This window comes from Dendrobium catenatum, unplaced genomic scaffold (genome assembly GCF_001605985.2).
Source record: "Dendrobium catenatum unplaced genomic scaffold, ASM160598v2 fragScaff_scaffold_1608, whole genome shotgun sequence".
Taxonomy (NCBI): domain Eukaryota; kingdom Viridiplantae; phylum Streptophyta; class Magnoliopsida; order Asparagales; family Orchidaceae; genus Dendrobium; species Dendrobium catenatum.
The window spans coordinates 6,024,500-6,041,368 of NW_021320070.1; the positions used below are offsets into that span (position 1 = coordinate 6,024,500).

General features: G+C 36.0%; 1 protein-coding gene across 14 annotated transcripts in view; it reads left to right on the plus strand.

Annotated features, from left to right (window-relative positions):
* LOC110093480 (protein NPGR2) overlaps positions 1-16,869 on the plus strand; it is a 39,378-nt gene that overhangs the window by 18,619 nt on the left and 3,890 nt on the right. For 12 of the 14 annotated variants that reach the window (XR_003703104.1, XR_003703101.1, XR_003703107.1 and 9 more), the window contains exon 6: positions 10,206-10,538. Coding sequence is in view for 1 of the 14 variants with exons in the window: in XM_028700929.1 (XP_028556762.1) it covers positions 10,206-10,519 (314 nt within the window). In the remaining 13 variants the exon portion in view is untranslated. Of the gene's footprint in view, positions 1-352; positions 435-10,205; positions 10,693-16,869 lie in introns of those variants that run through there. The other 2 variants (XR_003703109.1, XM_028700929.1) reach the window with 2 other exon arrangements.

Below are 16,869 nucleotides of genomic sequence, written 5' to 3' on the forward strand. Positions count from 1 at the left end.
AATTAATGTCATTTCAAAATATTTGTATTTTGTTAAAGTTTGGAGGCATTTGAAATAGTGGAGTGCTCTCTGGTTAATATTAACTTTTAACACGACCATCATCAGGGATGAAATAATTGATTATTTGAACTTTGTCAACTCTATTCGCCCGTTAAAAGAGGATCGCGTTTGACGATTGATCTCGTAAGTTACTGTACGAACACTAAGAACTGAGAGCTTTATGTTTTATGATGCATTTCATCTAAAGAGCCTTTAAAGGCCTAATGTGAATTTTAGATTTAAATATCCCATTGGATTAGTGATTAGCCATTCACTCGTTAATTCATGTTGTGTTGACTCCAGTCTTTTCCAGGAGGATCAGACTTGAATATTTGTCCCATGTAGCATTATCGGACCTTTGAATTCGTTCAAAGCAATGGTCGGAGCGCATGCGGGTAATTAACTTGCCATATGATTTAACATTAAACGAGCTTTTAACCTCCACGCAGCATTCTCAAACATTTATGTATACACGTTTAGCACATTTGTCGGAGCACATGCGGTAAATTGACATGAATGTTTTTCAATACTATGCCACACTTCTTGTGGTGGTAACACTTCTCAAGACTGTCGCATTCTTCCCGAGACTGCTGCATGCTTTTGGAGGCAACATGCATATGTTTAGAATTTGTATTTTAATGCATGAGAGGAATTTTAAAATTATTTAAATTTTATTATTTGTGCAAGTGATTATCATTGGAGTTTGCACAAGATTTCATTTAGTGGCCTACAAATGCCTTATGTCTGCTTATACAAGTGTTGTGTATCCGATGGAATAAAAAAGTATTAGATTTCAGTTGTTGTATGTAGGAGAGATACTGTTTAGTTTATTTTGTCTCCTTCAAGTTACCATTTAGCATAATTCTTAGATAATATTTGTTCAATCAACACTAGGAGATCATGTTCTTTGCTTGTAAATGAGCTATATTGTTCGCTACAAATCCCCTATTTTTGCCTATAGGCTAGTTATTATGTATATTACCAATACCCTGCTCAGGTGAATTGTAACGTTCATTACATGTCACTTATTTCTTGTAAGTAGACTGTTGTGCGTTGCAAGCTTCATCAATATTGCCTATGGGCAAGCTATATTCATCATAAATTTACTACTTCCGTCCATAGGTCGGCTGTTGTGCAGTGCAATATGAGTCTATTTCCGTAAATAGTATATGTATTCTTTGCAAGTTCATTGATATTACATGTAAGCAAGCTGTCATATTCGTTACATATTTCCCATGCTTTACTCATGAGTAGGCCATTACATTCATTGCAAGTACGTCATTCTTATAGATCAATTGTTTTGTTCACTAGAAGTTCTTGTAGTCAATTATAGGCAAGCTGTCATACTATAAATTCTTTATTCATACCCATAGGCAAGTTACTATATGCTACAAATCTCTTGCTTAGCCTTTTAACGTTATGAATTTTATTTAGTTATAAGCTAACTTATATGTTCATTAAGGTCCGGTTCCTCGTACGTTTATTTAAGTCATTATTTTCATTGAAAGTTTTAATTGTGCAGGTCATATATAAATTTCTAAGTCCAATAACAGTTAAGAAAAAATTTTGGCAGCCTTCCGGCGTCTCCCCCGCTTAAGAGGATTTTTTGGAGAGGTAGGCATGCCCATCATGATACGAAAAGCGTGTATGGTTGGTGTCAGGTGACACCATGACTGATATCTTCAATCCCACCATGCTATGACAAGCGTGTATGGGCTTTTGAGGTACCTGTACGAAAGTTTGCAATTTTCCTGCCGACATAAAAGCTGTACAAGTACTTAGGAGCATCCCTGTCATGTTCGAAAAGCGCATACAGGACCTACCCTCTGCTCCGCTAACATCGCCTTCGACTTTCTCCTACCGTGCTACAAAAAGCACGTACAGTGGGTTGCACGTTGCGCCGCAAACATCGACCACAAGATTTTAGGTTTAGAGTTTAGCAAGCATTATACCTTTGCAGGAGCAAGGGGACGACGACATAATTGAGAGCACGAGATTTCAAAGCACAAATCTTTTTTATTAATTTTTATTTTTGCTTTCTCTCTTTTATTTTTTGATTTCTCTCTTTTTTTAACTAATAATAATAATAATAATAATAATAATAATAATAATAATAAAGAGAGGAAAGTGGAGAGTTTGGGTTATGTGTTTTGGGAGAATAGGAGGCCCTTAAGGTGTGTTCGGCTAGGAATTGAAGTGGGATTTGTGTAGTAGGTAGTGTTAAGTGTAGTGGGATGTAGATGTATTTAAGATAATGTGGTGTGGGTTTTTAAGGGAAGTGGTAGGGAGTTCGGTTGGATAGCTGGGAGGTATGTGAGGTGGTTGTGCCTACTGATGTATGGGTAAGGCTGTAGAGGAGCTAGTTCCCATGGCTATGAGGGAGGAGTGGGGTTCGGTCTGCTACCAGAGAAAGAAGGGGATATCTGTGAGGGAGCAGCTGTCGTGGACTTCTCTTGCATGAGGAGAGGTACTGGTTGTTGGTTTGTGGTTGTGTAAGGAGGAAGGTTGGTGGGCTGGGCCATGAGGTAGAGTAGTTGTGAGGGCTGATTTGCTAGAACAGAAAGAGCATGAGGTTTGGGGAGGCCGTGAGGTGTTTGGCAGTGCAGGTCTTTGGGTCGAGTAGCTGCGTAGGTGGACGGGAGTGGGAGTTCAGTTTGTATATGAGGAATAGATAGTGGAGCTGGTTTAGATTTGGATTTTGGAGCGTTGAGAGGCGGAGCTGCTATGCAGGCAGGGGTGTGAGGGGAATAGAGAGGAGTTATGGCTGTTTCAGTCGAATAGAGAGATGGAGGGAGAGATTTGGTTGGAGAGATTGAAGAGGGACTGGAGATGAGGAATGAGGGAATAGGAGGAGAATGGTAGATCGGGTTGAGGTAGTGGCTTTTATGAGTGGGAGCTTCTAACAGAGAGAGTGAGAGGGAAAATGAATGAATGGGCTGTGGATGAGATCTCAGTTAAGGGTTTAGTTTAAATAATGTCATTGTTTATTCTTTCCTTCTGTTTTCTAGCTTACCATCATTTATGAGTTTACCGGGATGGGTGGCTATGCAGAGTTTTGGATAGGGATTTTGCCAGGGGAATGGGGAATTGGAAGATTATAGGGAATATATTAGATTAGGATTTCATTTTTAATATATATATTAATATGTATTGATTTAAATTTAATAAACTATTGTTATTAAATAATAATAATAATAATAATAATAATAATAATAATAACTATGAATTGATCCTTGCAAACTCCCTCATTTCTCGTGCATCTCTGTTTACGTGCCATTGTCGCAAAACTCATACAAATTTTTGAGTTTTCGCTCGTGCAATAGCCCAAACAATATTACAGTATTTCAATATTGATTTTGACGCTCCGGGCATAATAGTGAAGTCTATTTTAGGAACGGACGGTGTTCGGGCAATGTCGAGCAACATTTTGTTCTTAGTTTTTTTATTTTGGTTGTCTTCACTCAATCAATCACAAGTGGTTATTCCTTAGGTAATTTTGATATTCTTAGTGCAACAGTGAAGTCCGCTTCATGATCAGGATGCCTTTTCGAAAATACTTGAAGATTTCAAGTAAACGCTAATAATAAAGACAAAAAATAGCAAGAACAATCCACAAATCCAAGGGAAAAACAAACAAAACAATAGTTTTTATTGCAATTATCAAACTAACAGAAGAAAATAGCAATATACAATTGATCCTCAATTCGAGAGTGGATCTATCTCTCCCAATCCCTAGACGCCGCTAGAGCCTAAGACACCAAACTCTAAAAACAATAATAGCCACAATAATGAACTCTAATCCTCTCTTCCTATTTAAAGCAAGCAATTAAACAACTAATACCCAAACAGCATTCGAGAGTAGGATCTATCTCTCCCAATCCCTAGACGCCGCTAGAGCCTAAGACACAAACTCTAAAAACAAGAATAGCCACAATAATGAACTCTAATCCTCTCTTCCTATTTAAAGCAAGCAATTAAACAACTAATACCCAAACAGCCCTCCCCTAATTCCCTCATATTTCTTTAACTATTTCCCTCCCATGTCAGCCCTCAAATCATCCCATAAATCTGCCCTCTTCAATTATGAAACATTTCCTAATTATCTGCCCCCTCAAATCCAACCCCCAAATCAGCCCCTAAATATGTCCTCTTCAATTAAGAAACATTTTCTAATTAATCCCCTCTAAATCAACTCCCATAGATGCTCTCTTCAATTAGGAAACATCTCCTAATTAATTCCTTTTGATTAAGAATCTTCCTAAATAACTTCCTCTTGATTAGAAAATTTTCTAATTTCCTCCCATTCAAATTTGGCTGGTCTATCAATACTCCCTTCCCAAAGTGTCACCTTGTCCTCAAGGTGGAACAAAGCTGCTGTTATAGCACTTAACTAATAACACTGGACTAAAAAATGGACTGACACTGGGTCGAATGATCTTTGTCTCTAGCATCTCCCTGATCAATCTCTCAATCTCATCCTTCTAGATTTGAGGATAACAATACGGATGAACACTGATAGGAGAGACTATTTCCTTCAAGATGATAGCATGCTCCTATTCCTGCGAAGCTGACAATCCTTGAGGTGGCTGAAAAGCCTCACTGAATTGCTGAAATTAGGGCTGTACTGAAAGAGGAACGTCCCCTTCCTCCTCCAATATGATCCCCTCTAGCCTGTGTAATTCCACTAGATAATGCTCCCCCACCTCCTGTATGCTTCTCCCCTTAAAAAAATGGGCATCTTCAGCTTCTGTACATGATACCAATTTGTTGGGATATACTTGAAGATTTTAAGTAAACCCTAACAATAGAGACAAAAAACAGCGAGAACGATCCACAAATCCAAGGGAAAAACAAGCAAAATTGTAATTTTTATTGCAATAATCAAACTGATGGTAGAAAAATAGCAAGATACAATTGATCCTCAATTCGAGAGGAGGATCTATCTATCCAAATCCCTTGGTTTATGCCCCCCATAAGCACGTCTCTCTCCATACCATCCACCTTTCTTTTCCATGATCTGCACATCGTTTTCCCTCTTACGACATTCAAAATTTGTAGTTCTTCTCCTATTGGCCCCTTTATCTCCGATGCCGCCCTTTGAATTTGATTTTCTAATATCTTAGTCACCATCTCATAAAGATTGGGAACTTTTTATTCCACGGATGAAATTCTATCTTCCGCCATTGCTTTCCTTTGACTCATTTGTCCTTCGAGGCGTTCCTCCAACACATTCACTTTATTGGATGCCATCGATACCCTGATTTTTGTTGGACTAAAAAAAAATCTAAATCTCGATTTCAAAAATAGCAAAATAGCCCCCTTCCGTTTAAAAATCAGCTGCTAATTTTCTCAGAAAAATCCACAAAATTTGCTCTGATACCAATTTGTTAAAAAATACATTAAGATCTCAAGTAAACCCTAATAATAGAGATAAAAACAACAAGAACGATCCACAAATCTAATGGAAAAACAAGCAAAACAGTAGTTTTTATTGCAATAATAAAACGTACAGAAGAAAATAGCAAGAAGCAATTTATCCTCAATTCGAGAGGAGGATCTATCTCTCATAATCCCTAGAAGCCGCTAGAGCCCAAAACACCAAAATCCAAGAACAAGAATAGTCACAATAATTTGCATACCCCTAACCCTAATCCTCTCTTCTTATTTAAAGAAAACAATTAAACAACAAATACCTAAACGTCCCTCCCTTAATTCCCTCATATTTTCTTAATTATTTTCCTTCCAAATCAACCCTCAAATCACCCTATAAATATGCCCTCTTCAATTAGAAAACATTTCATAATTAATCTCCCCCCTCCCCAAATCAGCCTCTAAATATGTCCTAATTAGGAAACAATTTCTAATTAATTTCGTTTGATTAAGAACCTTCCTAAAAAACTCTATCTTGATTAAGAAATTTTCTAATTCCCTCTCAATCAAATTTGGTCGGTCTATCAATGTCATTTGGTCAGTTTCATGCAATGTCACCCTGAAATTCATGCTAATTTCGCCTTTTTGCATTGTACGATGACCTGTGCAATATTACAACTTTTTTCCCATATGATTTCGACGTTGCGGACACAACGACGAAATCCATTTTGCAAACGGATGGTATTTCGACAATGTCGTGCAATGATTGCTTCGTAGTCTGTTGATTTTTATTGCCTCCTTCGCTCGATTCGATTACGAGGGGTCCCTTCTTAGGTAAATTTGGTGCTCTTATCACATCAGCGTTGTCTGTTTGATGATAAGAGGTCATTGGGATAATTTTATGTAGCATCGTGCTTGCCAACAATTATGTTTGTCATCATTTTTTATTGAGTTATGCACAAATGACTCTTCCTTAGCAATTTCAGTATCCTAAGCTGAACAATGTGATCTATTTCATGATCGGATAAAGTTTTGAGTTATTTTGATAGCAATCAAGGTGTCCTAATGTTTGTGATAAGCAACATATCTAGTAGTCGCCTTCCTTGTTGCACTCGATTGATCATGGAATATATATAGAGATGAACAATTACTTAGTTGTTTTGGACTTGGGAAATATTACATCGGTTTAAATGGAAATCCCAATTGCTATTTCGGTATTTTCTTAATTAAATAGTTACGCATGATAACTGGATTTGCCAAAAATGATACAGTTTAAGGTAAATTTCCTTAAAGGAATGGGATATTAGATTTAAGGTATGTTTGGGACAGCTTTCTAGCTGCTTTGCTTATTAGAAAATAATCATAATTTTATTTGACTACTGCTTTCTTACTTTTTTATCAATGTTCTTCAAAAAATTGTGGTAGAAGACTATTTTTGCAACTAAAGTAGTTAAGTTACTTTCCCCACAACAACTTCTTAGCTAGTTTTATAAAATAGTGCAGTCGTCTCAAATAGATCCTTGTAGAGATTGTCAAGAAACTGATTAGAGAACCATCTATTTGGAAGTGGTTATGGAGAACTAGAAGAAATTATATGAATAAATCAGCATCATAAGGAGGGTATTAGGGAAGCAACAAGTTGACATAGATGCTATGGATTGCTAAAGCACCTTATAAGGAGAATTTGAAAGCTTCACAATATCTTTGATGACTGAGCTAATCTTTCTCTCGTAAGGCTGGTTGTTTGTTTGTGGAAATTCATCTGTTCTTTCTTATGTTTGCACATGATTGAAACGTTAACGCTTGAGTAGGAATAGAATTTAAGTGAATTACTTGCTCTTTATTTATATGTTTATTTTTATGTAATGCTATCTATGCCTAAGCTGGGGATTAGGTAGGTATTTTCTATTGGTTTATTCATAAGGAAATCCAATGCAAAAAAGGGAAGGGCAACAAAAGCTCTTCTCAAAAAAAGGAAAATATACAATATGATGATCTTAGATTAGTAAAACTCAGTATGCCTAGCAAAGAAAATACCATGAGATGCTTCTGAATCCCTGTTTCGCATTTTTCCACCGTTTTTGGGCTGTTTTTCCTGGATTCCGAAAATTACAAACTAAGCTCCATCAGAACATTCCTTTATTTGAAATATATCTTTCATTTATTAGATAATCAGTAACATTAATGGCTTCCCCTAGTGTGTGATCCCCTAGTGTGTGAGCACACTGAGTTTATAGTAATTTTGAAATGTGTTTTATTTTTCTAAGGAAATGGGAGAGCTTCCAATGCGTAGAATCAACATAACAAAACAAGAGTTGTAACATATATTGAATCAACCTCAATAATGACATCATGAAAGTCATAAATAATGTAAAACGTAGCTTAAATAGCTGATTTATAAAGAACTAGTTATAAAAACACATGTAGTTTCCCAATGATTACGGAAGATCTCACCACTAGCAACATTACATGTTTTACCGTTGGAGATCATCAACAATTCAAAAGATTTCATTAGCGATAATTGCTATATATGAATTTTGAACTTTGAATTGTCATCTATCATTGAATCATTTTTAAAATTGCCTTATTCATCACTAACTTTAAACCATTTTGATTAAATTTTTTTTAAAGAAATTGTTCGTTCATATAGATCATATTTGTGTAGTTTGTTTGCTTTTAATCTTTGTTATAATCTCATCTTAGTTATATGCTATTTTTAGTATCCATTAAAATGCACATTAAAATTTTAGTGTTTTTCGTTACTTATTTCATATCAAATTAGTTATTCGCATGATTTATATAATTTGTATGGAGATACTTACAATAAATTTACTGTTTTTTTTGTGGCAATTATATATCATCGCTGATGCAATATAGGTGATAAGATGATAGGATATTAGAATCTTGAAGGGTTTCCTATGAGATTCTTTTAAAAAATTTACTGCTAGAAAGACAAGGCTATATAAAATCATGTAACACATCAGAAAAATACTTATAAATTGAAAATTTCAATATTTTGTGGTATTAGTACAATCTTCAATTTTTCGACTGTATTTCATGAACTTACGCTCAATGACCATATTGTAGATTTTTGACTCTCCATCTCATGAATTCACATCCAACTTCTTAGATAGATCGACTCTTCTTGTTCCTCAAGATAGTCTAAATGATCATTTTGTGCCATTTTTGACTAGGATATCAAAGGTATCTTACCCATTAGTACGACATGCCTACTCATCTTGGTTCTTGGATTACCTAACAGGAAGCATAGCAATTATGCTTAGATTTACTTGACAAATATCAAATGCTTAATCTGCCGGAGTTGAATTTTTTCAAGATAAAGAAAATTTCATGAAATCTGAGAGTTTATTCTCATATAAAATGTTGGGCGTGAGCATTAAGATGAGCTAAATTACATCTAAAATTTTGATGTTGCTCTAGTTTTCTTATTTTTTATTTTCTAGTTTATTTTGAGATAACATGCCTATAATGATGATGCTTATGAGAATGGATTATGCTTTCAAATATTTTGATTACCTTAATAGGTTTTGTTTTCTTCAAATTATGTTGGTTTATCTCTCATCAGATTTTCTTGTTCATCATTTTCCGTTCTCGTTGTTGCTAGACTTTGATTTGAATTGTTTTATTGTTGTTTACCCTATTTTACATTCTAGGTTGTGCATAGTTTCTCAGGATCGTTAATTGCTGCATTGCAGTTATTTGTGCTTTAGCCTAGACTTTGTTGTTGTCATGGGTTGTTGCTGGATTGTGTTTTGCTTTATACTAAACGTATGAAGTGTTATTTTTGTTGGTTTTGCTTCTGTAGTTGGTTGATTTGTTAATATTTATTTTATTATGGGATTTGTTTTTGCACTTGTCCATCTTTAGCTGTAGGCTTTCTTATTCTTTGGACTATAGCAGGAACCTATGTTTGTTGTTTTGACCAGGTTGTATCGGAAAACTTGTGTCTTCGAATCCGTTAGTGTTGAGTGAATTACTATTTCAAGTTAGATTTTGAGAATTCTGAGAAATTAATATTTGTGGGCCTTTTTCAGCTATAGATAGGACCCGAGGGTATATAATATATCTTGAACGAGTCAATAAAATATTGATATTCCTTCAAACTTATGTATTATTTGGATGCAATTTTTTTTATTATAGCACAAATCTTGATGATAATTTACGGAAGAAGCTTTCCCCTTATACTAACACATTGAGATTTGAAATAATGATTCAGATTTTATTAAGTCTGCTACAAAATGTCTTTTCTTCTCACAATTTGAATCTTATTGATTACATGGTTTAATTTTGCTAGATTTCTACTAAATTTTAGATTTTGATGATTTTTAATTAATTATCTAGAGCTAGTTTTTTATTTTTTATTTTTAGTTTACATCGGTCGGTACTAAACTTTTCCTTGGTGAAGAGGATGGGAAAGCAGAAAGATACTCTTTATGCATGGAGCTTGATTATTTCTTGTGTGGATGACTTTGATAAGAGTAGGGAGACTTGTATTAGAAGTCTTCTAAAGGCATGTAGGAGAAGATGAAGTTGGCTAAGTAGGTTTTGGTTTTTGTTTGGCGGGGGGGGGGTTATGCATGGGGGGGGGGGGGGGGGGTTATGCATCCTTTTATTTATAGGAGAATTCCATAATCTTAGGAGGAAATAATAATAAATAATTATGGAGCACCAATAAAAAAAAATGATAAATCTTTCATAAAATGATTATGCTTTCAACTTGTTTTACATGTACCTTTTATTTTATACATTCTCATTTATATATATTTTTGTTCCAGGACAACTTCAAGAAGCAAAGGGACTTCATAAAGAATCTTTGGTATCATATTCTAAAGCTCTTGATTTGGAACCAACACATGTTCCAAGTTTGATTTCTACAGCCATTGTACTTAGACATTGTGGTGACCGGCAATTTGCTCTTGTAAGAAGCTTCCTAGCTGAGGCATTGCGTCTAGATAGAACTAGCCATGTTGCTTGGTTCAATCTTGGTTTACTTTATGAAGCTGAGGGTGCTTCAACTGTGGAGGCTGCTGAGTGTTTCCAGGCAGCTGCCATTCTCGAAGAGTCAGCACCAGTTGAACCGTTCTCATGATCAATGGATACAACAAAAGGTTTTTGTTTGTAAGCTCATGTGCAAATGCAGTAATACTATAATATTCTTTCTAAGAATGTTTACGTTGTGACATGGAATTTCACAGTTTCCTCAGAATGATACCTCACACTATCAATATTAATTCATCAATAAAGTCTTTTTTTTTTGGTTCATCCTTCTTCTTTTCTTCATGGAAAATGCTTTTATCGAAGTTTCTTTTAATGAGTTATTCATGTAGAATTTATAATTTTCTTATGGTGCCATAGAAGTAATGATACTTTCATTAAATGCGAAGCTTATCAAATGTGCAAAGAATATTCTTGTTAAATCCTCTTATCATAGCTATGCTGTTTCTGAAAGAAGTCTTGCTTTCTATTTATAAGATTAATTCTTCTATGGGGAAGTTACTACTGTTAAAATTAGGGAACGCATCAATACCATTAATCTGAAGTGTGAACTTTTTCTGATTGATGGCAAGTATCATGTTCTTGAGAGAAAGGTGCTTGGAGCTGGAGTCCACAATGTTTGCACTCTGGGCTGAATGTTCGCAAACTTCAGTTCCTTAGTCCATACAGATAAAAATACAATGTTCAAAAAAAAAAAAACAAAGACCGCCACCACACACACTCACACAAACACGCCCCTGCCCACCAACTCACCACCACAAGTATAAAATTCAAGCACTATCTTATTATTTTGTTGCTTGTATCTATCCACTAATTATTTACCTACCCCTTATTAAGTGTTTTCCCTAAAAACCATTAGATATCATTGTCCAATCTTCTTTCCTCTTTACATTTTATAATTTTTAGTATGTAGAATGTTACAATCAGCTATTCTCAACTTAGCTGACGAATTAATAACTGCACTTTATACTTGGTATGTCTGTCTTCAATAATTTAGTTGACACAACATTGCATAAAATAAAGTGGCTAAATTAGTGGCATGGTTTCTACTATTGATTTGGTGCAAATGTTGGTTAGAGAATGATCTTGAACTAGAGATTTTGACATTTTTTGATGTGCTTCCTAATTAGTAATGACCATATTATAATTTTTGACTTGTTAGCCTCCGTAGGACCCCACATTGGCGGGAGGACCAATGCAGGTAAACCCTAATTCTACTAATAGATATGATTTTCTACAATGTTTTAGCCAATAGTTCAGCTGGCCTTTTTTCACAACCAGCAATGCTACCATTGCCTTATACCCATTTTTCTCTATATCTTTTCACATTAAATCTATCCACCTGCATGATCAATGTATCGTTTTTTTCCATCTTTAGTCTTCCATTGCACGACTAAGCCACCTAGTTCTATTTTTAGGATTTTATCAATTGTTTTAATAAGGTAATTTCTTACTCAATTTTTGTTGTTTTAACCACATTCATCTGTAACATTCTCGATTATGCAATTTCTCAACTTCATTGTTAATGATTTTTATAACACTCAATACTCAGATCCTTAAATTATAACTGTCTTCATGTATCCCTCATCATATGTTACTCCTAAGGAACCTTTTTTCCCCACCCACTTATATCTCTCCCATATGATTAGATGAAACGGTGCATATTAATGTAACTTTATAAATGCTACATGAAGTGATACATATAAATTTGATATGAAAAATGGTACTTCAAATGTTAGTTGATGCGCTCAGTTGTTCTTTGAGAGTTTAATGGAAAAATCTTCATTCTCTATATGCTTTCACTTACGTTTCATATAATGATTTGTGTCAATTCTAAATCAAATATTGGTACCAGCTTTAAATTTGCTTTTATTATGAAAATTTTACCGTTTTAGTTAAATCCCGATCTAAGGGAGTTGCATTAGATGATACTTTGCTTTGGAGGTGTCTATTCACATTTTTGTGTTGTGTTTTTATCATCATGTTAATTTGGTATCTTGTTTTGAAATATTAAATTTATGTTTACTTGAAAACTTCATTTATCATTTATTCTTAAAATCGATCATGTATTATGCCATTGAAATTCTTAGGCCAGGCTGCTTCCCCTCTCTCTCCTTCTCTCTTAAACATTGTCTTCTCTCTCTCTCTTAATATTTTTTTAATATATATATTTTTAATAGTAATTATGCACGAAAGGTAATTTGAACCCTGTTAACATCTAGGTAAAGAACAAATAAAGCATCTCACCTCGTATATGATCCCGCGAATCCCGCAAGGAATCCCGCCGAGTTACTGTGCACTCAGCGCCGCTCATGTCACCTCCCACGAATTCTTCCATTTCGCCTCGATCGTTACTCCGATTGCGTCTATAAAACGAAGCAGAGCCTTGCCTTCGGAGAGAGCTTACACACTCGCTTCCTCATTCGCAAACCCCCTGCCGAGCTCCTCTTACTGATCGATCTCCCCTTCCTCCTGTCGAATCGATCCCAAAGGCCCTCCGACCGAGCTCTGCCCGAACTCCACCTCTGCTCCCTTCGATCCCCAGCCCCATCAAGCACTTGCCTGTGCCGACGTTTCACGCAAGCAGAGAGAGAGAGAGAGAGAGAGAGAGAGAGAGAGAGAGAGAGAGAGAGAGAGATGTAATGTCTTTGCATCGCATATTGCTTTCTTAGCATCCTTACGAGCCACTTTATATATTTCCCAATTATCAGAATTTTTAAAATTAAACCAATTTTTATAACAAAGCTTCTTATTATTAATTTTTTCTTGCACATTAGTATTAGATACTAAAGATTTTAAAAATAATTAATTATAACTAATTATTCTTGATTAAAATTAATTGTAATTAAAAAAAGGAAGAAAAGAGAAAAGGGGGAAAATCCCCTTCTCTCCTCTTGCCTCGATCTACGTGCCGACGTCGCCAACAACCCCGCGAAGGTATGAACTCTCTAACTGAAAACCTACTTCAATGTTCGTGGCGGACCGGAAAACCGCCCATGCACACCTTTATTGCGCGTGGAGGGATGGGACCCTGGTGCGGCACCTACGGCGAGACGAGATCACTCATAAGTACCCCTGAGTGGGGGGAAAACAAACTGTCTTTTTAAACAGGTACCGTCAAAGACCCCAGGCACGCCTTTATTGCGCGTGGTGGGAAGAAAGATCACGGCTGCGGTGTCTTCGTCGGAGGGCACCTATCATGCACGTCTTTATTGCACGTGGTGGGAAAGGCCCAGTTTTCTCATAGTTTTCCCTTAAACGGGGGAGACGCCGGGAGGTTGCCGAAATTTCGGGTGAACACGAGGCCGTATCTGAAGTTGATTGAACAAATGGGACTTAAGTGAACTCAACCTTAAGTGAATATAAAAGATAGCATAAGACTGAATTAAGCAAGGACTCGAATGATTTGAACTTGAACATTTGAACTTGAGCAAAGATTTGAGCTTGATTTGAGTTTGGACACAAACTCAATTTGAACTTGATTAAACTTGCAAGGATCGCAAAGAACTTGAATTTGAACTCAGACTCAAATTTGAACAGAATTTGAACAACATTTGGACAACAGGGGATATAGAAATTGAGCTTGCTACTTGAACTCACATGAGTTGAAGTGTTGAACAAAGAACTAGAACTTGAACTCATCATGGATACGAAAAAAAAACTTGCAATTTGACTACAAAGACCTGGACTTTGAATGATAAATGTTTAAATCAAACAAAAAGAGTACAAATGCTAATTAAGACTTTGAATTGTCCAAATGAAACATCAATACAACTTTCTTGCATGTATCAATTGACAAAGTTAAAGGAAAATCTATACAAGTCACAAGTCATCCTCAAAAGATGGTAGAAGACTTGTAACATTTCACACGACCATCTAAAATCAATCAACAATGATTGTAGAGAATGTGATGATCTGCTAACTGTTTGCAAGCAACAATGGGAGGCAGGATAGTAGCAGTGAGAATCATGATGTATCCATGAAGAAGACCAAAAAGCTCATGCACAATCAGTATTACTTGAATGTGAGATAAATGCACTGAACCTCTGTAGTCAAAGTGCAATATGAGATGCTCACAAGTAGAATGTGAAGAGCGCATAATGAATTTAGCATCTTCACTCAGCTCAACATCAGTGCATTTACGAATACATTGGCCCACCTACAAGTGATGAAAACTCACCGAAGTGAATGTAGCAACACCCCGTAGTTCATATGCAAGCAAGAACATGAATCTACTACACACGCGACGGTTCACTTTCAAACAACTACTAGAAGACTTGTGAATGATTATTGGCGACAGGGAAGATTAATTAACTTGTAGCATTCGAGCAATTGTGAGTGAAGTCTCAACCATCAGGAGAGTTGTCATATATACAACATCTAGCCTACAAGTAGAAGAGAGATATGTGGTGACTACGAGAGGTATGCAATGGATATTACGATGGCCTTTCAAATGCCGGTGATTAATCAGTAAGTAAAAATCACATTTCCTTACAAAAACAGAGAGTCAATGTACAAAAGACATAACAATATGATGACCAGTTTGCATGAGAAGGTCAGTGATGATTACAAGCATCTACAAACAAAAACAGGAGATTAGTTAGTGCACTACAATCCACATGCAAAGAGCAACGAGTAGTACACGACAGTCTACCTGTACAAGGCAGCAAATAACTCAATCCCCAAGCTGCAACGCCACGCCACCAGATCTGCAACCTTCGTACAAGCAAATAGAAGGCGTCTACAATCTACAATACAATGCCACCGGATTTGCAACACTCATACAAGCAGAAAGAAGGCGTCTACAATCTACAACGCCACACCACCGAACCATAGTTCGTATACACATAGGTACACTAAAAGGAGTAAAAGCAATTATAAAACCCGCATGGGCCCCGACGAGCGTGTCATTGGTACACACGTGACATCTAGGGATGCTGTGCGGGTTATTAAATTTGAACCCGATCCTCCTAAGAAGGTAAAAATGAGTAGACGGTATAATTATAAAATGCTCCCAAACACTCGTATGGCCGACGAGCGTGTTATTGGTGCACATGTGTCGTTTAGGGATGCTGCGCGGGTCGATAAGTGAATTCAAGTTCGAATCCGATCCTTCTATATGGGTCAATATGAGTCTATAGGGTTCGAACCTTCAAACAAATACACAGTTGTGGCGACCGGTGTATTTCTTTTAATACATTCATATTAGGTTTTCAAGGCCTATAATAATATGAATTCACTAACAAAGGGCACAAAGCCTACAAAACCCGATCCCTTATCAGTAAGTTGATAGGGTCGACAAGGTTCAAGTCACAAATGAAAATGATCCCAAATATCCCGATGATGACCGTGTTGAATACAAATCTCAACCAGAGGGGTCCATTTCAAATGATCCAAAATGCCACCCAAACACTCAAAAATCCAAAAATTCCAAAATTATCCCAAAAATCTCAAATCCCAAATATTTAAAATTGAAATTATCGATCCATACTTAAAGTAAAATCCATCCACCCTCCACAATAGTTTGTCGAGGTGGACGAATTAAAATTTATTTAAGCTCATATAGAGCCAAATGACTAGTCGAAAATATTACTAGGATCCATTATCAAACAATCTCCTGCTAGTAAGGACGTGGTACGTGTCCTCTAACCGGCAGTTTTGTCGCCAAATGACACCGTAGGATAAACGATTATGACCTGGGGCCCTCTGAACCGAGTGGTTTTGCCGCCAAATGGCACCACGAAATACCGGTTATGGCCAGAGCCAATATGTTTCCTAGTGACATCAAATCCTTGAGATATGAATCAATAGGATATAATCGATAGGCTATGATGCACCGACACTTCTCCTCAAAGAGGCGTGCAGTGTCTAACACCGTGTCCGACACGACACTCATCCGACACTCCTCCGACACGTGTCAGACACGATGAAAATGTGTCCGATTAAAAAAATATTAAAAAACAAATTGGACACGCGCATCTTAAATATTTTATAATTTTTTAAAATATAATTTCTTATTTTGGTGAGATTTAAACTAAATTTCTTATTTTCTATCCATAACACCAAATCAACGTCTGCATTTAATACCCTTCATCTCATTTTCTCATTTTTATTTTTCTTTGGCAGTGAAGGTATTTTCATCTCCTCTCTTTTTGCACAATTACAAATCTTTTTCTTGTTGAACCAGAGTTGAAAACAGTGATATTCAATGATGATGATATTAAATGCCAAAAACAAACCTCTAAAGCTAATCCTAGTAGTTGAAGCTTGAATGCTTGATGTTGTAGTAAGTGATTATTTGTTTATATTTTTGTGGTTGTATTAGATATTTTGTACTAAATATTTTATATTATAAGCAAGACAAGTTATCATGTCATTCATTTATTATTGTTTGTCATTTTTAATAATATATTACATTAATATATATACACTATATAAAAAAAT